The 21,649-nt window shown below is 39.4% G+C and overlaps 1 protein-coding gene across 4 annotated transcripts; it reads right to left on the bottom strand.

Moving 5' to 3' along the window:
• Positions 1-70: 70 nt before the first annotated feature.
• On the bottom strand, positions 71-20,607 carry INTS10 (integrator complex subunit 10). 4 transcript variants are annotated; one of them, XM_088056687.1, is made up of 18 exons: positions 20,455-20,607; positions 19,506-19,573; positions 18,670-18,773; positions 17,931-18,070; positions 17,354-17,435; positions 16,920-17,060; positions 16,338-16,509; positions 15,717-15,886; positions 12,048-12,181; positions 11,140-11,296; positions 10,429-10,511; positions 9,428-9,580; positions 8,212-8,320; positions 7,771-7,850; positions 7,141-7,303; positions 6,177-6,270; positions 2,369-2,446; positions 71-461 (listed from the first exon to the last, which is right to left on the bottom strand). In XM_088056687.1, exons 1-18 carry the CDS (start codon positions 20,581-20,583, stop codon positions 305-307), a joined length of 2,214 nt encoding a protein of 737 aa, XP_087912813.1. In that variant the 5' UTR covers positions 20,584-20,607; the 3' UTR covers positions 71-304. The 4 variants fall into 4 exon arrangements, with proteins under 4 accessions (XP_087912813.1, XP_087912814.1, XP_087912812.1 ...); XM_088056688.1 differs by having other exon boundaries at positions 11,140-11,293; XM_088056686.1 differs by lacking the exon at positions 2,369-2,446.
• Positions 20,608-21,649: the final 1,042 nt, after the last annotated feature.

The raw sequence follows: 21,649 nt of genomic DNA, 5'->3' as shown, positions 1-21,649 counted from the left end.
AGATGGAAAGAACTATGACACACACCTTAGTATAATGCTATGTGAAAAAAAAAAAAACCAAACAAATAGGATATTACAAAGACTTCTAAAACAAAGTTTTATTTCTAAAGTGTGATCTACTCACATAAGAAAACCAAGCAGTGAACAAACACTTGAGTAGTGTTTGTGTACTGCAGTACCTGTAACTTACAGGGAACTTCTTGACCCTCTGAACAAGAGATTTTCCACTGCTATGCTGCTTGTTCATACAAAGAAGAGCCTTCCCCTCTCTCCACAAAAGACACTGCATCAGGATCCAGTCCATTCAAGCAAGAGTCTGCAGCAGCAATATTTTCTCGTTAATGCAGAACCTATGCAAGACCACCATCAGATTTTCCCCACAGCGCGAGACCTGGCGCTCCATGGCCAGGCGGAAGTCTTCCTTCACTCCTTTAGTTATACCCCGGGTAACTGTGTGGTGCCTTAAGCCATGAAGGAAAGAGAGACAGACAAAATCAAATCACGGTTATCTAGTGAACTACAGTCATTTAAAAGGTACTGCATGTCACTTACTATATATTTACGGTCCATGTCTGAGTATATTTAATGAGAGTCAAAGAGTCTGTGCTATGCTATTTTTAAAAAAATCATGTTTAGTAGCTTACAAGTCTTTAAACAGTTAGAAGCTGCAAAAGAGTATATTCTCACTGCTTTGACTATGACTGCTGAAGGGTGAAATAATGTCAATGTTCTGGATAACAGGAAAATCTATTCTCTTAACCCAGCAAGTAGAGAGTTCTCCTTGGGGAAAGGAATTTTTTTTTCCTCTCTACCTTTGCTGCCCAGGCCACCTCCTCCCTGTAATCACTTCCATAAATGGTTGGGGTTGAAAGAAGTGTGAAAAGATGAACTTGCTTTCTCTGGAGCACAGGTGCCACCATAAAGAGCAGAGGACATCTTCTACCAATATCAAAGTGCAGGAAGGAGCTTTATAATCCTGTGGACACTGATATTGCTGTGACTAGTGAAAGGCACAATGAGCAGCACTTCACAAAACCCAGATCAATCCAGGCTGCATCAGCAGAAGCCAGTGAGTCTGCATCAGTAGAAGCCAGCTCTTAGGAAGATACTAGACACCAGGCAAAGGGTAACAATTATTCTGAGCACAAGTTGAGGACTTTTGAACAGAACAAAGGTCCAGCTACTGAGCAAGCTAAAGCAGTGCTGGCTGGGGAAACTTATGGGATATTACCCTATAAAGGCCATTTTAATGAACAGTTCTTTGTCCTCACGCTGGTCTCCTAAACCTTAAAACAATGTTCTGCAGCACCAAAGCACTTCACTAGCACTGGTACAGAATTGGGTAAGATTGATCAAGACTTTGTAACATCTACTTGCAAGCCCTACTTGGGAAGGGGAGAAAAAGACATGCCCTGAAATGAGAACCTTAACAATACTTAAGGAACCAGTATAAATTAATTTAGAGAGAAAAGCATAATGCTAATGCTGAGATGAGTCCTGAGTCATGGGTAAGAAGGGAAGAGCTGGTCAGAACCCAGCAAGCCTACTGAAGGACAGAAAAGAAAATAAAAAATAAAGGGTGAGGGCATCTGTGCCCATCCAGAGATGCTGGGAACAAGGAAGGGAAACACCTCAGAATTACCCTCACCAACAATACCACCCAACTTTCATGTAAATAAAGAAGTCTGGCACTTGAGAAGAGACTTCTCTGCCAAAACAGTAAAGACCTTTGCAACACATGAAAAAGGCAAAGCCTACTGGGCAATTCCTTGGTAAGCTATGCTAAGTGAAGCAAACCTGCACTGAAAACACTCCAGTATATTCAAAGGCTATGGGTAAGTGCTGTTTTCAATCTTTATTGTCTTAAACACTGTTGGCAGCTGAGTGCTATCTATGGTCAGTTACAGCCTAAAGGAGAATATGCAACCTACAGCTCCTGAGTGAGCCAGCAGCACTTTGGAAGATGTGTGTTGTATTACAGATGGAAAACACAAAACAGAATTCAGAACAACCTAAATGAAGAAAAGTTGCTACAAATGGATCCAGGAACCAGTATCTTGAAAATAAAGGGGTTTTGCTCTTGCTAATATATGATTGAACATCAGTAAAACTTTTGAGGATTTCTACATTATTGTTTAAATTCAATAGTGATTACTAAATTCAAAGGACACGGATACTGGCAACTTATGGGAAAAAGAAAAATAAATGTTACAATAGAACAACATGGTTTGCCAGGCAATGTAGGCACAAATGAAGAAATTAAAAAAAAAGAAGATAAATATTGAGTAACGAATTTCTGAAAACCATGGGCAGTAGAACATGTTGACAAAACACAGCACACTATGAGCAGGGTTTTTCCACTTGGTACCTGTCAGCAGTCTGTATGCTGGGCTGTAGCACAGGTATGAATTCCTGCTGCAGTAACCCCATGGGAGGGCTAGAGGTCCTTTAAAAAACAGCAAATAGCAGCATTCAAACACCCACACACCAACTCCCCCTCTGGTGCAAAACAACTCTCCAAAAAAGGAGTAACAGAAAACTAGGGTGAGCTCACACAGCAGTTTGACCACTGAGCAGCCAAAGGGGTGCAGGACTCTAACAGCATCAAACATGCAAATATCCCCAGATTTCATTGCAAGGCTCTTCTACAGTTGTGGTCTAAATACATACACATATTTTTGGACAGTTACACCAGGAGAAAGGACAGCAGCAGGTGCAAAACCAGTACACAGTTGTACTATGATGAACTGTCACAGCTCTTCCAAGGAAGCATGTCAGTCGGAAAAGATTTAATCATGGGAGTGCTGCAGATACCACAGCTTCCCTCCAGTACTGGCAAGAGCATGTCAGCAAACTGGGAGAGCCCACAGCTTGGAGTTAAGGGATTGGCTGCTGAGCCCAAGCTGAGTGCATGCACAGCGGGTATCGGCCAGGTTGAGAACATGGCAGTATTTGTTAAAGGTTGCCCAAGTATCTTTTCATTAGCCCACTGATGGGCTTTTCCACCTTCACAAATTCTAACTCCATCTAAAAACAGCTGTTAGGGCATGGCACAATGCCAGAGCATAAATGCCCACTTGGAGCAACTTCCTATTTTTGACCAGGGCCACAGGAACTAACTACCAAAAGCTGTCTTAGCTGTAAGACAGTTTGTCTTCTCCAGGAAATTAAATTTTTATCTCTGTGTGCTATCTAAAACAATATTTCTGTGTGCTATCTAAAACAAGATAATAACAGAGAAGCACAACTTGCACTTAGATTTGTGTAATTCTGAGTTAGGTGCCTACCTTCAGATCTCACAGGTAGGCATTTGGGTTAGCATCTATAGTTTATTAATAGATATGGAGCTTATAAATGTCAAATAAAGATGGGACATTTAACACTCTAATACAGCTACAATAACCTGAAATAAAATAGTCACAAAAATTATTCAATCAAATGGGATAATTTTTCAAGAGTTCTTGGCATGAATAAGTCCAGTACTTGCAAGAATGGATGTGAGAAGCAGAAAATACAAAGGACCAGCAAGATGTTATTGGTCCCAGAGTGGCAGATGTTTGCAAAAAGGATTCTGTGCAATTGTGCCTTCACTACTGTTTGCAAGATCTGCAGTCAGAACTAAGCACACCCATGTGCAGAGTAAAAAAATTACACTTTCAAGATACTTTGTTTCACTTCAAAGCAACCTTCTCTGTCCCCAAGGAGACATGATGGGAATATGAGTAAAAGGAAGGACAAAGCTTTCAGATCAAGTTTATGCAATTAGGTAGGCTACGATTAGATTAATTACAGTAAGATTTATCAAAAAGAGGAGCAAGATATTAAGCAGCAATTTCCTGCATATTGCTCTTTTCCTCTTTAGCTTCACCAGTTAACACTGTCCGTACTGACATGAACATCAGATAAACTGTGAAACTTGGTTTCTCTAGAAGGGAGCTCAAAAGCACTTCCTGGTGCTGGATTCAAAGCTCATACAACAAATCTTGTTAACACCACAAACAGAATGAGCTGGCTTTATCACCAGTTAAAACCAAAACCACAGACCTTCTCATTCCCACAGTGGATGCCAGCAAAGGAAAGGTTACAAAACTGTATATATATATATATTTTGCAGAGCCCAACTGTAAGTCTGCAGGCTACCAAGATCTTACTTCATCTTTTGTAAAAGCACACTGCAGTTCGCTTCACTGAGTTCAGAAAAATGAATATAATTTCCTTTGAAGTTTAAAGTACTTAGAAAAAAGTACTGGAAGAAGAATGAGAAATTCACCTGGGGACAAAATGCCCTGTAAGTCATCAAACAAAAAGCAGTCCTTATAAAAGACGTATGATGATATCTGCGATACATTTCCCATCCATTAAGATGCAGGATTGCTACATTTATGCTGAGAAAAGATCAGACAAAGGAACAACTGCTTTATCTGTGGCCTGTTGTGTCAAACTCAAGAGTCTTTCTGAGCATGAATGAACAGCATCTGAGCTGTCTCTGCTAATTCATGGGAGGATGGTGCAGCAGCTCATCCAACCAGAACTGGTGATAGTTTTGAAAGATGTAAGCAGTCTGCAGATACTGAGCCTACCAACCATTGTCCCAGGATGTGTGGCTATACTGGCACACTTTATCAAAAACCCCAGCTGGGGGAGGCTGTGAGCTAACCAGGTCAACACTGCTGGGTGACACCATCCCTGGGCCTCACAGACAGTCCAGCTAAAAAAATATCTGTGGTACCAGGGGAGTAGACATCATCTCCAACCAGTGGCCCATGCCCTGAACTATCCCTTCCATCGGCTCTCTGATGAAGTGCTTCCAGCCCTACACAGCCACATAAAGGACACTGTACTCAGCTTTTCCAGCTGGACAGGATATTTGACTGTTTTGGCTCAGTAAGCACAAAGAAACGGACTTCTCTTCTACAAGTCTTTCCGTCATTGAGGACACATCACTGATCAAAAGGAGGTCAAAGAGAGATTCTATCCTGCTAGAAACACTTCTCGCTGCCTCCTTCCTGCCTGGGGGAGGTCAGAACAGAAAGTAACTGTGGCCACGCCAATCAAACAGAGCCAAGAGAAACAGCGCTGAACTACTGCAATGAAATGGAGACAGCAGGTAAGAAGTTACCAGATGGAGTCTTCATAAGCTTGCTGGAAAGCTTATTACTTAACACCATATGTGGTTCAGCATGCCCTGAAGCTTGTTTTCATACAGCTCCTTACAAGCAGTGAGATATGGCAAGGGTAAGAGTTTGAAAATCTAGAGCTTAAGAGAAAAAATTCTCCATCACATAATTAAGCATTTGAATTTCTACTTTTCTTTTAATTACACCTAGTATCTCATTTTTGTGTTGGTTATCTAGATCTCTGAAAAATCTATTTACTGGTTAAAATTTGGATCCTGTTGTCTGACGTTAGGCTCCCATTTTGAAAACTTCAGCCCACTTCTGGTTTGTAAATAGCCAAGTGAAATTTCAACAAACTTTAAACAGTCCCCCTTTTAGGAAGCAAAATGCTACAAATTCTCAGAAACAACCAGGATAACTCAAAACATTCTGCCACTAAAACCCTGCAGAAGATAGTTTTGAGTCAAGACGGAGTAAGAAAGAACACCTAGGAAGTTAATCCAAATTATTAATTTGCTTCAGCATGTTGTAATAAGCTAAGCAGAATAAGATGACCTGCTAATTCAAACAAAAAGGTTACTGGAGTGTAGCTGGAGTGCAATTTAATTGATATTTTATATGGAAGTATTTCATCATTCAATGGTCTTCCATAGAAAAAATAAGCAAAATAGTGCTTTCCACTCAGCATTACTCTTCAGCAAAATTACAAACAATACCTTGCACTCATGCCTAATTATTTGAAGAATTCCTGCAAAGCACAACTGTCTACTTGAAAGATCACAACTGTAATCACTTAAATATCTACCACTCTAAAGCAAATGCCACACTCAGAAATAAAGTCCTGTAAAAGCAGGAATTAAAGCTGAAGAACCCCCCCAAAAGAATACACAGATCGGCAGGAGAGTCAGAAAAAGAAACTCGCGGCCTTGTTTGAACTCCTTGAATTTAAGCTCAAAGACATGACAAACTATCCAGAAGATAACATGAAAGCAAAGACAACCAGAACATACTCCCTTTTTTTTTTGCCAAAGAAAACAGTAAATGCTTTTTTATCCTTACTTGATCAACATGGCTTGATTTGGCAGCAGTTCCAGATGAATTTTCCCTCCTTCCTGTGTTCTTAAATAAGCAAATTCCTCTAACATATCAATATCTGAAGAAAACGTTAAAGATTTGAGTAGGGAAACAATGATTAAGAACATTCTTTCTTATGCCTCACATCTGAAGCCACATTGCTGAAAGGAGAGTCCAACTGAAAAGCTACTGATGCACCTCATTATTAAAAATGATAGAGAAGATCACAGCATGTATTCCTAATCCTCCACAAACTGATAAGAAATGGCTTTTCAAAGGTTAGAACACATCCGTTGGTTTCTTTTCTTTCTTTGTTTCTTCATATATATTCAGCGGTAAAGACGGCTGATCTCAAAATTCCCTGGGTTTCACTTCCTTTTTCTGCACTGCAGGTTATGAAAGCAGTGCAAACTGAGGCTGCACCTGAAGCAAGTGGCACTTTATAACACTTTTTAGTTTTCTATTTTGATCTCTTATTTAGCAGCTTGTTTTGTTCTTTCCTTTGGGTTTTTTTTTCTTTCTTTTAACACCACACCTTATTTAGTTGTCTCAGACAGGAGTTAGACTCCCCTGCTTCCTGAGGCCCATGGCTGGATATCTATCTACCACTTTGTCATTTTTGTTAACAGCCTTGTACATAATGCCCTATATTTCTTAATGAAGAGATTGCTGCCATGTGCATGGGCAGCCCGAGCTGCTGCTGTTTTTCTGAATGGAAATGCAATGGCAGTGTACTTAAGGCTACTCTCAAGTGCCAGGAGGCATATTTACAGTCTATTGTGTACTGAGCCTCCTAAAAGAGGTTTTCGTGGTGTGAAAATAAATACAGAGTATGATTCAGGGAAAGAGCTGCTCAAACTAACAGGGAAAGAGCTGCTGTTCAAACTAACAGCTTTTTCAACACTACAGCACAGGATGTGAAAGACATTCTTGGTTAGAGAAAGGATACTTGTGACGTAGTTGAAAAAATTCTCATACTGGAAGTTTCCTTGCTGGCAGATTTTGTTGATGGCTTTCAGGAACAAGTTCTCACCCCTTGGCCACTCATGCTGAAGCAGAACAACTACGTGGCCCAGTGCCATATCATCTCTGCCATCTGTGAAAGCTCTGAGCTTCAGGGAAAAAAATTACATTCAGACAATCAGGAAATACATGCTGCTTTCAAAAACATACAGGATTTATCTCACCTAGTTCTGTGCAAATACAGAAGTTCTTTAAAAGTATATATACTTTTAAGGCAGAATTAAATACACTTCTAAAGTAGGTTGGAAATTTCCAGCTAAAATATCAAATCCTCCCCTAACCTATAAGAGAAGTCTGAAGAGAGACAGAAATTTTGAGATCTGTTCTGTCTTCTCTGCTCAAAACTCAAACAAATAGAGAAAAAAAGAGAAAACAAACCCTTCTTCATCAACACTCCACTCCCCTCTCCAAAAGAAGACCCTCCCCCAACCCATTTAGGCAAGAAGGATTGAGGCACAGCCCTTCAATCACAGCACTGGGATATGGCCATGCAGGAATTTCAGGATACATAAACTAGGCCTTAAGGACAAGAAAGCTCCAATTGACCCTACATTACCTTGAAACAAGCTAACAACAGATGCAGGCAGTAAGGCATGACAGCTCTGCTGGTACATGGCCAAAGCTTCAAATCAGACCCTGCAACAGAACAGTTCTTTAGGGGTCTCACAATAGGTAGGTTGAAAGAAATTGAGAAGGAGAAAAACAAATTCAAAGTTACCACATTAGGGAGGAAAGTTTTGAATGTAAATTATGACTGATTCAAAATGTGAAGTTAAACATGTAAATTTTTCTTCTTCACTTCTCTTTTCCTGTGGTAGGACCTTGCCACCAATATACTTTAAAAGGTACAAGCAAGAAAACCTCGATACAAAACCAAGAGGGAATAAGGAACTTCCTCCCTTTTTATAATACAAAATGAGAATAATTATATACTCAACCAGAACACATGAACTAAAATTGAGATGACACTGAGTTTAGGGTAATAGCAACTCCATACCTTTCCTGAATTTTGACTTGACTTTAGGTTGCTCCTCCTGTACTTTACCTCCTTCTTGTATTGGAAGTAAAATACAGCACATGAGGTCAAGCACTTTTTCACATGTTTGCTGTAAAAGAAGGGACATGATAATGCTGAATTTAAAGTTCTTAAAAATATGTTAATAACGATTAAGAATTTCAGACACCACAAAAGGAAAAAAAAAACAATCACAAAATTCTTTGCTAGAACTTGAACTGACAATACACAGTACAGTCTGGGTAAGCAAAAAGACTTAGCTGTCACTAAACAGCCTCTGAGAGCCTACATACATCATTTGAATGGTGAAAAAATTATACTGGCATTCTTCATTTCAAAAGGGTAAGATCAATATAACTGCAATCAAAAATTATTTTGAAGGATTAAGTTTTCAAAAGAATTCTTAGAATAGTTTTGTAAAACATGTTCTGTTAATGGTAAAAATAGAAAGGAAAATGGCAATATGACAGCATGATAGAAATTCATTGAATTTCTACGGGTATTTCCTAGCAAGAGGTCTGTGGGAATATATGAACACATTTCCAGTGAAAAAGTATTAAAGTGGAAGGGACAAAAGCACTTGTCCAGCAGTACTAGGATGACGTTAGATCCTAAGAGACAGAGACTTTATTGTCAGTGCTGACACTGACTGACCTCAGACCACCATGCACTCATGGAATATTAAAAACACAAAACATATATTGCAAAAGCAGAGCAAGTTCAGAGGTCAGGCCAGACAATATTGTTCTGGTGTCTCTTATATCATCAGTTAATAACTAACTCTCTTTTAAGATGATCACAGAAGTTCCTTTACTTTTCCTTCCCCTGCCACATGAAGCCTCTACCTAAAAGAATTCCCCCTCAATTTAACAAAATAATTCAGTGAAGTTAAGGAATGCAAATTAAGGTTGCATTTACAGACAACTCAAACATATGCAGCCATGAAAAGTCATAACTAACTCCCCGAATCTTCACTCTCAAACAGACTATACACATACATATAAAGAGTTGCTAATGGACAGTCCGTTAATGTGGCAGGAAGTGTAATTCTCCCAGTAAAGCATGGATGTTTCAGTAGACCCTGGCTTATGTTCGATATCCTGCTGAAAGCAGGCTAACAGGAAAATTCTGTGGAAAAAGAGAAATGGGAACCACAGGGCAGCTGATGAAGGCCCAGTGTGTGGAATGCTGTACGTACCCGATATTCTCCAAGGGCAAAGTGGCATGATGCTAACTGGATTAGTGCTCTCTGATTTTCTAAAGATCCTTGTCCTGTAATTTGCTGGGGAGAATGAGAGCCCTGAAGAGCTGCCAAGTGATGTAGGCTGCTAATTGCTTTTTTGTACTGCCCCTTTGAAAAAGAATATTAAAAAAGAAACTGTTAGGGTCTTTTCTATACAATAAGTAGAGAGAGAGAGAAAAAAAGTCTCTTACAGGAAGCTTTCAAAATGGAGTGTGTCCAAGTAACAAGCCTTCAAAATTTTAATCGAAACTAATAATCTCCAGTAATGAGTTATGTACAAGACTGTGGGTCAATCATTTGTAAGGCAGTCAGAAGACAAACAAAATTAAAAAGCCAGTTTACAAAATCATATTTGTAACTGAATCAAATAATTATATTCTTGAGTTAACTGTTGCTTTATTTAGACTAATAAAGTTTGAAATAGCTCTTGTTCAGGCACAACAAGAGGCAAAAATAAGACTTCCAAAGGAAAAATAAAGAACAAGCTTTCTTCTGTAGATGGTACTGGAATGAGCACAGTCAGCCTCATTTTTGTGGAGAAGTACAGAAGTTAACTGAGACATGTTAAAACCTTCTACTGTTTGAAAATTCTCTCTATTTTCAAATACAATGCACTGACAGAATAATAAAATGCACTTATCCTCCATAACACTATGTATATATCCACTGGTCAAAATGCCAATATAGATGTCTCTTCCACATGCCAAAATTAGCTGGACTCAAACAAGAGCTATTGGGACAGGAATATACAAAGTAAGATACCAGGCTTGTGGTGCAAACAGTGCAGTTCTATCCCCAGGAGTCATAATTTAAGGTATAAAATCAGTAGACACTATAAGCAGTCAAACTGGCTAATCACAATTACTATTTACAAGAAGGAAGTAAATTGCTATTTACTAGAAGGAAGAGCAACACAATGGTGGTGTTTTTCCTGAGTTATACTATTTTTTTTTTACCTGGTAGATGATCATGTCTGTAAGAAAGATTCTTAACCAAAGCCAGGTTTCTGTCTTCCATGACAAACAAATTCTGGTGAACTCTGTGTTAAGTGGTTAGAGAAGAAAAAGAGATTATGAAACATTTCACAGCTTTGGGTTAAACATCAATAATATATATAAAAAAGCTGAATTTAAAAATGGAAAAAATGGCACCAAACAGTAAGAGGATGAAATTCTTCACATACAGGATATTCTCTTCCTAGACAGTCATTTTTGATTACGCTTCTGTTCACAGTGTCCAACAAACCTAAAAGCAGCTAGGTGGTACTGTTCACCTGCTATTTACAAGAGAAATTTTTCTCAAGATTATCACACCAGTTATTATCAGAAAGGGAGGCACAGTAAAAACACATGTTCTTAATTGTGAACTAAAGAAGCCATTAGCAGCATGTCCTCACTGAGCACTATCAGCCCTACTACTGACTTACTGCTCCAAGAGAACTGGGGGCGAGTAAACAAAGATGCATCAAGAATGAAATGAAATACAGGAACAAAATCTTCAGAAATGTAACAACTGATAAAGCTTCTCACTGGAACTTCTATCAGAATACTCAGGACCCTTTGCAATTTCAATTTTAAGGATTCATAATGGCAGGAATTCCATTTTAACAGTGAAAAGTGATTTCTACGCAGAGCAATGAAGTCCAAATGCAATTCTAAAAGCAGTACCTTTGTCAAGTGATTCCAGAGAATACAGCAGCTCCCAGCTCTCTCTTGCCAGTTTGAAACTCTCTAATACTTCAATGGAGTTTGCAAGATCAGCCTTATTTACTGTAATATGTCGACTTCTTGCTTTCCCAGAAGGATCCTCATCATCTGAGCTCTGCTTAGAAGTCAGTATAAAACACCAAGATTAACTTCTTAATTTATACTTTTTTCAGAGAACTCTACAGTCACAGAATTTCCACTGAACACCGGAAAACAATTGTGTACAGAGGTGCTCTGGTCCTAGTTGAAGTGGCTTTAAGTGATTTTTCACTTAGTTTGTTCAAGGTTAGACCAATCTGGTTTGCTACCAAGAACTCAGTGGCACAGTGTGATGAGCAGTATCCCAAACAAATTTATTCTGTTAAATGTGGTATACCACCACTGAGCTTCAGCTAGATTATCTGTTGAAGTACATACACACTTTACGCTTTATGGCTCAGTTTAAGCCTACAGCATAATGCAAAGAAAATCCTTTATAAGAGTTCTCTTTATAGCAGAGAAATTCTATAAAATAGTAATTTTCTACCATTAAAGCAATAGATATATTGACAGTTCCAATCATGAAAAGTCTATTACTTTGGAAGCTTACCTGTAGAACATCTGCCTGCTATAGCTACCTTTTTAAGTGCCTCTGCTGAACTCCTTCAAGTTAAAGCATTCACAACAGTACATGTATCTACAGCAACTGCTGCAAAAATGGTTTTATTCTTACTAACTGTAGGAAAAAAAACATTTGAAAATTGTGGTCATAAACAGCTAATTCAGGGTAGCTCTAAAATATGTCTTTTAGATCTATGTCAAACCACTGCTGTCTAAATTCCAGTAGCAATGCCATTCTTGTTATGAATTAGAAAGTCTACAAAAGTTACCATTGTTTTTTCTCTTCCTTCAGCAAGTTTCCTTTTTTTGTGTATGTGTTTGTTACGATCAATATCTGTATCACCGTAGATGTTGGGTACATCCTCAAGAAGAACCAGTGGAGTTTGGTTTGGAGCATTTGGACCTGGATATAAAGAGAGATTAATTCACAAATGCCCTAAACTGATCTGAAAGATCTTATGCCTACAACAAGCTGAGTTTTTTTTTTCCTTCAAAAGTAATGACTATAATGCTACAGAAAACAATAAAGTCACTTAAATTGCTTAAACTATGCTGGTAAAACTATGGTTTCCTCAACACAGCCATACAGTGAAGGTCAGAGTGCATTTACCAGACATCACCAGAGTCTGATTGAGAGTTTCAGAGTATTTTGGAATCCCTTTCTTCTGGAGTAGTCACAAGATATACCTGAGTATACCAGGTATCCAGTACACCAGCAGGTGTTCTCTGATCAAGCATTATTTGCTTTTATGTAAGTACAATTATTCAACAGACAAACAACACAAATGGCTCTGAAGTTAACAGCCACAAATATGGCAAAGCACAACAATATTCTCAAAATATTTTTCATAAGAAACCAAAGCAATATGCTGAAAGGCACTGACCCCTCAAAGAAGTTTGTGTATTTTATGACAAGATTTCCCTAGTAGGATCACTCAGTGTCAGCTTTGCCACTGATTTTACAGAACAGAATTAAACCTTTAGTTGACTGTCAGAGCTCATCTTCACTCCCAAAAGATAGAAAAGCCTCATTTTGAAACACAGAAAACAATTTCTACTTTCACTGGTGTCAAAGAACATCCAGTAGGATCTGGTACCTGTTATCTCACACATCAGTGCTTAACTTCGTTAGACATAAAATAGGAACAATACTTCTAAATCTCAAACAATATTGATATGTAACCACTACTGAATAGCTTTCCTTCCAAAAACATTTTCTCCTTCTGCACAATCAAGTTGCATATAAATGTGCAAAGCTCAGTCAAAGAAAATATAAAGGAGAGAGTAACCCTTTAATATTTTTTTTCATTCTGAAATCTCTGCCCAGTAAGACAGTAGTGCAAACAATTATTTTCAGTTTGTGTATTTCTTCTATTTGCAGAAAGATATGAGGCTAAGGCCTCATTCATAACTAATCTGAGAGTTTAGTAGAAGGACAATTAATTTCATCTCTTGACATAAAAAAACCAACTTCTATCAAGCTTCTCCCTCTACTCAGAAGTGATGTTTAAGGAGTTCACTACAATAGAAGCTTCTGTTAGAACAGCCAATCTGCTCTAACTAACAAATACAGGTCTATTAATACAACCACAATAACCAGGTCAATAGATACCACCATTGAAATTGCACCTACAGCACATTGCAATCGTATCTCTCATTGTATGAGAGATATATACAACCATCATGTATTCCACTACAGAATCTAATCTGTGTGAACTGAAAATAGATTCAAGACATAACACAGAAGATTCATATCTGATTCTCATGGATGTAAAGTACCACAACTGGGATGCTGGAAGAGTTCCACCACTAGAACCCCAAGAACTGTCTAGTTCTAACACCTGAGAAGAAACAAATTGGATTTTTCTTTTACTCATATTGACTTAAACTAACACCAACTAAGTGCTTTGCTTTCCAAACAAGCGTTCTCTTCCCAGCACCAGAAATGCACTGTAGCCTTTATTCCAAAATCTCCAGTCCTAAAATAAAAGAAAATCCATTGTCACCCTTGACTGGGGCTGCAGACCCTCTCTTACAGTACTGAAAGTTACACAGGGATACAAAGAGCAGCATTGTGTTTTTCTGTATGAGCTCTAGAATCTAAGCTTACAGAGTTTTTAATTATTTTCTAGCAGAGAATGTTATAAATAAACCTCCAAAAGCATCAGCCCAAATAGCAACTCCTGCCAAGCCTGGAGGCAGCCTCAAAGTTATGAGAGGTGTGAATTGCCTCATTCATTTCTAAAGCCTCCAGCAAAGCAGATACACATTATGTACAAGAAATGTATTGAAAAATCTTCCCTTGAGAGGCTTCTTGTAAATCCACGCACATGAGAAGAGTCACAGAGCTAATCCTCACAGAGGAGGAGACAGCGTTTTTCTCTGTGACCATGCTTCCAAAAATATGTAGGATTCTACATTTCTACAGTAAGCCCTCCAGAGAGAAGGAGGAAAAATTTGCATGATAGAAAAGATATGAAAGGTACTGAATACCACTGGACTTCAATGCTAAAGCAGGAATGAGTAAAAGTTGTCTTGGAAATACTTTCCTGGTATCAGAAAATGACAGAGGGTACCAGAAAAGCTGCACCAAAGGAACTGCACTCTGTGACCTCAGTATACATTCTTTTTCTGGTGTTCAGTCAGAAAACATGAGCTTTGAAATACTCAATTGTACAACTTAGAAAGGAGCATTTTCACTAGTTCTTCACTTCCTTTCTTCTTTAACTTGGAATCAAGCAGCTAAAACTTCATGCACACCTGAAGCATCCTCCTGCCCACAATAACCCTTTCTTCCTCTGGACTGAACAAAACACTTGACTCATTAGTTAATTAGTTCCTATTACTTTATGTTCTTTGCACACCAATTGCCATGTCATTTGTCCTCCGAGTTTAGCTATCTACTAACATTGTTCAACTGATCACCGAACACTGTACACCATCATTTGTATTGACTGCTTCCTTCCTCAAATGATCATTTGCTCCATACAGAAAAATGTGATGAAACTTATGATCACAAGACATAGAATTGAAATTGTAATTTTAACATCAATCAGTAACTGTAGTATTAGTAAGTATTAATTACCTAGGGTGACAAATTGTTACTGTTGCAAGGAATTTCCTGTCACATTACTAAGAGTTGAAAATTCCTCTTTATGATGCTGATTATTTCAGTAAATTCTAAACAAAATGGAACTGAAAAAATTTTCATCAGTTTCTGGACTGCCCCTGAAAAGCCCCATCACTCCCAGAATAAGCAATCCAAGGTGTTCCAAGCAATCTGGTATGTCCCAAATGCAGATGTGAGTGGGTAGGAAAATGCACACGTAGCACAAATATGTTCAACATTCAATTTACAAATTAATTACAAATCAGAAGTAATGTGCAAAACACACCTCAAAGATTATGCTTTAACTATATAAAGAAAGATAAGTTGGAAGCTTGTGAACGTTGGGAAATCTTTTCCTATTCAGCTTTTATTTGCTCAATTACAAACTTGTTGTGTGTTCCAAATGCAAAAATATCTTCACTTACTTTGACTGAAGGAAAGCAGGAAAATTTCAGCTTCAAAAAAACAAAATCAGAGGAGAAAATGAAACAAACATGATGCTCATGGAAGGGTAGGAATCAACCCTAGGAATGTTTCCTATAATATCTGGTCTGTTACTTTTCTCCTTGCTAGACAATCAACTGCTGCTGGCCAAGGTTGAAACCACAGTGCTAAGCTAGATTGATCTTTGGTCTGCTTCACCACACATTTGTTATGAACTAGCATTGGTAAGATTAATGGCTTGAGAGAATTGTAACAAGTTATAGCAACATATAAATGTTGCTTTGTGAGATGACAGTTTCAAAAGACTAATGAATGAAGATCTTTAAGACATTAGCAAGGAAATCACAAAGGGCTTATTACCGAAGTTGAAACATTAGAAACTAACCTTGAAAGAGTGATGGCTGGATGTTGCTGACATACTGAAAAGCATTTTTAAAGAAGACCAACATCGTGGAATACACTACTTGATTCTTGTATTTAATGTGGGCTTCACTATCAAAGTTACTGATGTATCTGCAGAGATCCTTCATTCGATGCAAAATGTCACCGTAACTTCTGAGGGGAAAGAGATAACAAGAATTCAGGATGCTATACAGACTCTGCAACTAAAGAAAAGAATGCATACTGAATATGAAAACGGTTCTGCTGAGGATAACCTCCAGCATACAGTCAGTGGAAGCTGGGAATACATACTAGTGAAATTTCACAAAACATTTACCATGTATGTTTGTCTTTACTGAGGCATTTAGGGAAGGCTGCCCCACAGCACTATAGTGCTTATGCAGGACTTTCATCATCAAAAGTTGATTTCAGAGACTAATTTGAAAGTGCTCTCTAGAGACATATTTTTACTGTACATTGTATAGTCTTGAAAGAAAAGCTGCTGTCAACTTACACAAAATGCTCTTGTGTTAGAATTGTTCTTCAATGAGAATTTATCTTATTAAGAATCAAAAAGCCAAATTCTCCATCAGGGGAAATACCCAGCAAAGTAGAGCTTTCTTACCTTCTTCCCTTATCCATTTGCCACTCACACCTCATTCCCACAACAGATAATATTTTAAACAGCCTCTCCCAAGGATCTGTAATCTGGGATGATTTCTCTGTGAGACCATCTATTACATATTTCTGAGAGCTGCGCTTGCTTGGAGACATAATATCAGAAGAATCTTGTGAACCTAGGAAAACCAGCACATTCTTCGCTTCATAAAGAAATCAAACTGATTCATTTTCAAGAAGACATGTAAAAATTATGTTGGAACTTTCAGGGTAACCATTCTTTACACAGAAGGCTAACAGGGAGAAGCAGGCATTTCTGCCTCTGTACAAGAGAGCTGGTAGGCTGGATAAGGATATCTTGGACATTTTGTCCCACTTCTCATATGCTGAAGCATCATGAGCATCATGACTAAGTAGCTGAAGTAATATTTTGGTATTTTGGAATCAAAGAACTAAGAAACACTAAATACTACTTTTAATCCTTGTCTATGGGATACATTACATAAAAACAATGCATTTTTTAATTTATGGAAATCAGTGATACTAAGACACATTCTAAAAAAGCTTAATTTTTAAAAAGTATTTTTACCTTGATATTGACTTTCTGTCTGTGTAGATCTAGTTACGTAATTAATATAAAATTCTGCTGCTTTATTCAGATATTTATATAACAAGCTGGCAGGAAGTCGTACATCAGGGTTGTTAATTATCAAAGGAAGGACATCACAAACTAAAACAGAAAACAAACAAAAAAATCCTTTAGATTTGTGGGTTTTTTTGTTCTATTTCCCCTAGGTAAGTTTTCTCAATCAGCAATGTGAGCCTTCATCTCTCGCTGACCGTACACTAGAATGGCTCCAGGACCAATCTGTATCATACATTCAGCCTGGAGTAACAAGGCCTGAGCCTCTTCTGACCAAAGCAGTTTTCTAATCATAGTCCCATGAAGGAAGTCTACTGAGCTCAGAACCTTGCCATACTAAAAAGTTGCACAGTAAAATAAGAACATTAGTATTTTCTTACCAAATAATTTTCTAAAACAATTCACTGGAGATTCTTGGTCTTCAATACTTTCAGCATCTAATAATGTTTCTCCAAGGCCTACCTGCGAGAGCAAAGGTGAAAAATAACACCAGAACAAGGGTTTTAGAAACTTTTTGAACTGCAGCTCAGTGAGGTTGAACACTAATTCAGTAACAATCATATGGCAACAGCATATGCAAGTCTCCAAATACATAGTTAAACTCTCCACACTTAATAGCAGGTGAAAAGCAGTGTCAGAAGATAGCAAAACTAGATCAAGAGAAAAACTCTGCATAAAACTATGTCAGTAGACATGCACAGACAGGTGAAAGCAATATATGACTGATATTCTTTCATTTACAAAACAAAGGATTGTTTTATTTGCTTCCATTTGTATTCTGTCCAATCCCTTCCTGGTGGTAAGATCAAGATACAGCAGTCTGAACTATTAGTCACAATTAAACATGAATAAAAATACCCACCCTCTCATTAAGGCAAAGGAAAACATGTTTCAGCAAAATCTCAAAAAACTGAGTGCCAATAACCTGAATAATACTATGAGTTTCTCTTCTCTTACCCCATGCTGCACCACAGTCTCTGGGAAACGCCGCAGAAGTAGAAGGAGCATTTCTGCCCTTTCTAATGTGTTAAAGCACTGCTCTGTTGCCTTCAGGAGCATTTCACACTGGACCCGACCAGGAAGGGTCTCAAATAAGCCTTAAAAAAAAAAGAAAACATTTAAAATGTTGAGTCTGAATTGTAAAGATGACTGACAAAGCATAAAAGACCATCAACGTCACCTCACTATGCTTAACAAAAAGGGATTTCCTTCTGAAGCACATACTCAAACAGCAGATTATAGTTTGTCAGGTGTAAATCCTGCTTTCAAAACTGCCTGTGGTTGCCAGCAGTGAATGCCAAGCCCTTCTGGACACCATTCATTTTTATATCCCTCACTACATAAATAAATAAGAATTCACCCCATTTTTACGATCATACACTGTTCTCTGCAATCTGTGGGACAATGATTTTTAAGTCCCATTCCACTCACTTCCTATCCAATTGCTCTTCTATGTGCTTCTTGTACTGGCAGAGTAAGCCTATCCATATCAGAGACAAAGCAATGGGAACCAACTTATCATGTCCCTTTGCTTTCCTAAGCCTAACACACCAAATTAAGTCTCTAAAGCTGAATTGAGGGAAAAAAACAAAGCCTGCACTCCACAGGCAAAGTTAGAAAAACTGACATTTACTTGTTGAACTAGATAAATAATCAGAGGACTTATCTTTAGATTACTTTAGGAAAGAATCCTTACCTCTTAAAAACTGTGTCTGCTTGTCCTGGGAGTCATTCCTTAATGCTGATGTAATAACACTTATCTCCCTCCATACAGCAGGTTGGTCTGGAAAATTCACAAACCTGTAACAAAGTTTAAGGCAAGGAATGTACAGTGATCCCAAAGTCTGTCTCAAAGACAAAACCTTCCCACAGAAGTATGTGTTTGGGCAAAACAGAAAATGAAACCTTCCTTTTTACAGTTTATTCTTAATTAATTAGCTTATTCTTAATTAATTAGCTCTTAATTAGCTCTTTTGTGCTTAATTTATCCACACAGATTTTCAAAAATACTAAATTTATATTTTTTGGAAATCCAGACATTTATTTATCCAGAGAAGGGCAGCGCAGCTGCTGCAGTGCCTGGAGAACAAGTCCTCTGAGGAGTAGCTGAGGGAGCTGGGGTTGCTCAGCCTGAAGAAAAGGAGTCTCAAGACTGACCTTATCACTCACTCCAAGTCCCTGAGAGGAGAGAGTAGCCAGGTGAGAGGGTCAGTCTGCTCTCCCAGGCAACCAGTGACAGGACAAGAGGACATGATCTGAAGATGCACCAGGGGAGGTTTAAGCTGGACATTAGGAGGAATTTCTTCACAGAAAGGGTAATTAGAATTGGAGTGGGCTGCCCAGGGAGGTGGTAGAGTCACCTTCCCCAGGGTGTTTAAGGAAAGACTGGATGTGGGACCTGGTGCCATGGTCTGGTCGGCAAGGTGGTGTTTAGTCATAGTCTGGACTCAATCATCTCAGAGGTCTTTCCCAAACTGATTCCATGAGTGGATCACCTGGGATAAACATGGAGTTCCAGCTCTGATTACTTACATGTCGTAGAGCAGCCTGCCTGCAGATGCTGTCCTTTCAGCATTCCTCTCAATAGTGTACATCTCATACTGCAGGATGCAAGAACAGAACATCAGCTTTCCTGAATACATTTATCAATCACATTAGTCCTTCCACTCTAAAAAGCTGCCCTCGATTTGCCAAAGCAGTGTGCATAACAGAAAACTGAAGGACTGCAACACTTTCTGGACAAATTAGAAAACATTTAGACTATTTAATAACACATAAATTTAGGCATAAAATTCTGCATGACAATATACTTAATATTAGTAACACTAACAATGCACTACTATCTAAAGGAGGGCAACAGAGAAGTCAGAGAAGGACTCTTCATCAGGAAGTGCTAGGACAATGGTTACATTGTAATAGTAATGGGTACAAACTGAAAGAGGGGAACTTTGGATTATATATCATGGAATTCTCTAGTATGAGTGGTGAGACACAAGAACAGCCTGCCTAGGGAAGCTGTGTGTGCCCCATCTCTGGAAGTGTTCAAGCCCAGGCTGGATGGAGCTTGGAGTAACCCAGTTAGTGGGAGGTGGCCCTGCCCATGGAAATGGGGTTGGACTAGATTATCTTCAAAGTCCCTTCCAACCCTAAACATTCCATGGCCCTGTGAACACGCTGGCTTAACAAACTGCAAACTTGGAATGCAAAGAGTTCTTTGCCCAGGGTTTGCACCCAGCCAAATGCATTGCAAAGCTCCCAAGCTGCCACAAAAGCCATAATCAGAAGAGGTACTTTAACTAAAAGTACTACTACTACTAGCAAAGTAGTAAATGGTTTTCTTTTGTTTTTTAACCGCGCAGTCAGCGAGGCACCCAGCGGCCCCTCCCCTCCCCATTGGCCGAGCTGCCTGTCAATCAGGCAGGGCCGCAGCGAGGCCGCGCGGGGCCCCGGCGCCGATCGTATGTTGAACGGCGGCGCTCACTTGTATGTTGAAGTCGGCGGGGTAGAGGCTCCGCGCTGTGATGAGCCAGGCCTTGGCCGCCCATAGGTCCCCCGGCACCAGCTCCCGGGCCCGCTTCACCAGGAACTCACAGTCCCCCTGCGCCGACATCTTGCACCCGGCGCGGCCTGGCTCCGCCCCGGCCGCCGAGCGCCGCGCATGCGCCACGGCGCTCCCCGAGCCCCGCTCGCCCGCACTTCCGCCCCAGCCGGGCGCAGAGGGGACCCCGGAGCGCCCTCAGTCGGCGGCGGCTCGGGAGCGCCTGGGATTGCCCGAGTTCCGTCTCTGCTGGGAGCGGCAGTGCAGCGCTGCCCTCTGAAACTGGTGTTGCTACAAGAGAGAACCCACTCTGAAAGTCCAAGGCACTGCTGCCTGGCCTAGTGCCTACAGTTCTTACAGTCCACTAATAAAGTCACCACAAGCAAATGCGAAGGAAAAGCAGGACCTTTGAAAACAGATGTGAATCCACCTTTCAGCTGCTTGGAACTCAGTATTGCTTCTTTATCATTAGGTTTTAGTGTTAGAACGCTTGATTCCAAACATAACCCTTTATGTTACTTAGTAGGAATTCTCTGTCTCCTTGTCACTTTCTTGTTTCCTCCTTTCAGCCGGGCTCTTTCTTTCTGATGTTGCAACAGACCTCACAGACTTTGCACATGAGGGCTTCCACTGATCAATTCCATAAATCTACACATCTAAGAGCTAGTGCAATAATCCCTTCAGCAAACAGTTTTAACAGACTTGTAACCTCTCTTATAGGTAAAAGGCAAAATCCTTGCTTTCCTGCTGAGGTGACTGTGGCCATTCAGAGAGGTGACCAGGGCACTGAAGAAAGCCAGTCTCTCATAAAACAGGTGCCTCTTCCTCTTCTCCTGCTCTTGCTATCAAACTACAAACTGCTGTAGGACGGTCCCTAAAAGTGGCTTCACAGCCCTGCAATCCCCTGCAAGAGCAGCAATGTTAATCACTGGATGGTGCGTAGGTCTACCCACAGCTCTTCCCCACATCTGTGCAGATATATACAGCCAAATTTGATTGAATAATAATAATAATTATTTGATATTTTTGCATTGTGGGACTGAATATGATAATAAAGTTGTGTCCCTTTGGAAAATGCCCAGCAAGAGCTAATGGGCTGGTTGGGGCTCCCCATATGCTGCTTGTGATGCCAGAATCA

The sequence above is a fragment of the Pseudopodoces humilis genome, chromosome 6 (genome assembly GCF_049639895.1).
Source record: "Pseudopodoces humilis isolate 2021_Gansu_Grassland_sample_001 chromosome 6, ASM4963989v1, whole genome shotgun sequence".
NCBI lineage: Eukaryota > Metazoa > Chordata > Aves > Passeriformes > Paridae > Pseudopodoces > Pseudopodoces humilis.
This window is presented reverse-complemented; position numbering and strand designations above follow the sequence as displayed.

What these genes read in the sequence shown, in the direction of transcription:
- INTS10 (XM_088056687.1), bottom strand. Translation starts at nt 20,583, where the DNA reads ATGTCGGCGCAGGGGGACTGTGAGTTCCTGGTGAAGCGGGCCCGGGAG. An exon ending in CCAGCCATCACTCTTTCAAG is followed by an intron (nt 12,182 to 15,716) that starts GTTAGTTTCTAA and finishes CTTTATATCCAG; the next exon opens with GTCCAAATGCTCCAAACCAA. An exon ending in CAGACATGATCATCTACCAG is followed by an intron (nt 9,581 to 10,428) that starts GTAAAAAAAAAA and finishes TCTTTTTCAAAG; the next exon opens with GGGCAGTACAAAAAAGCAAT.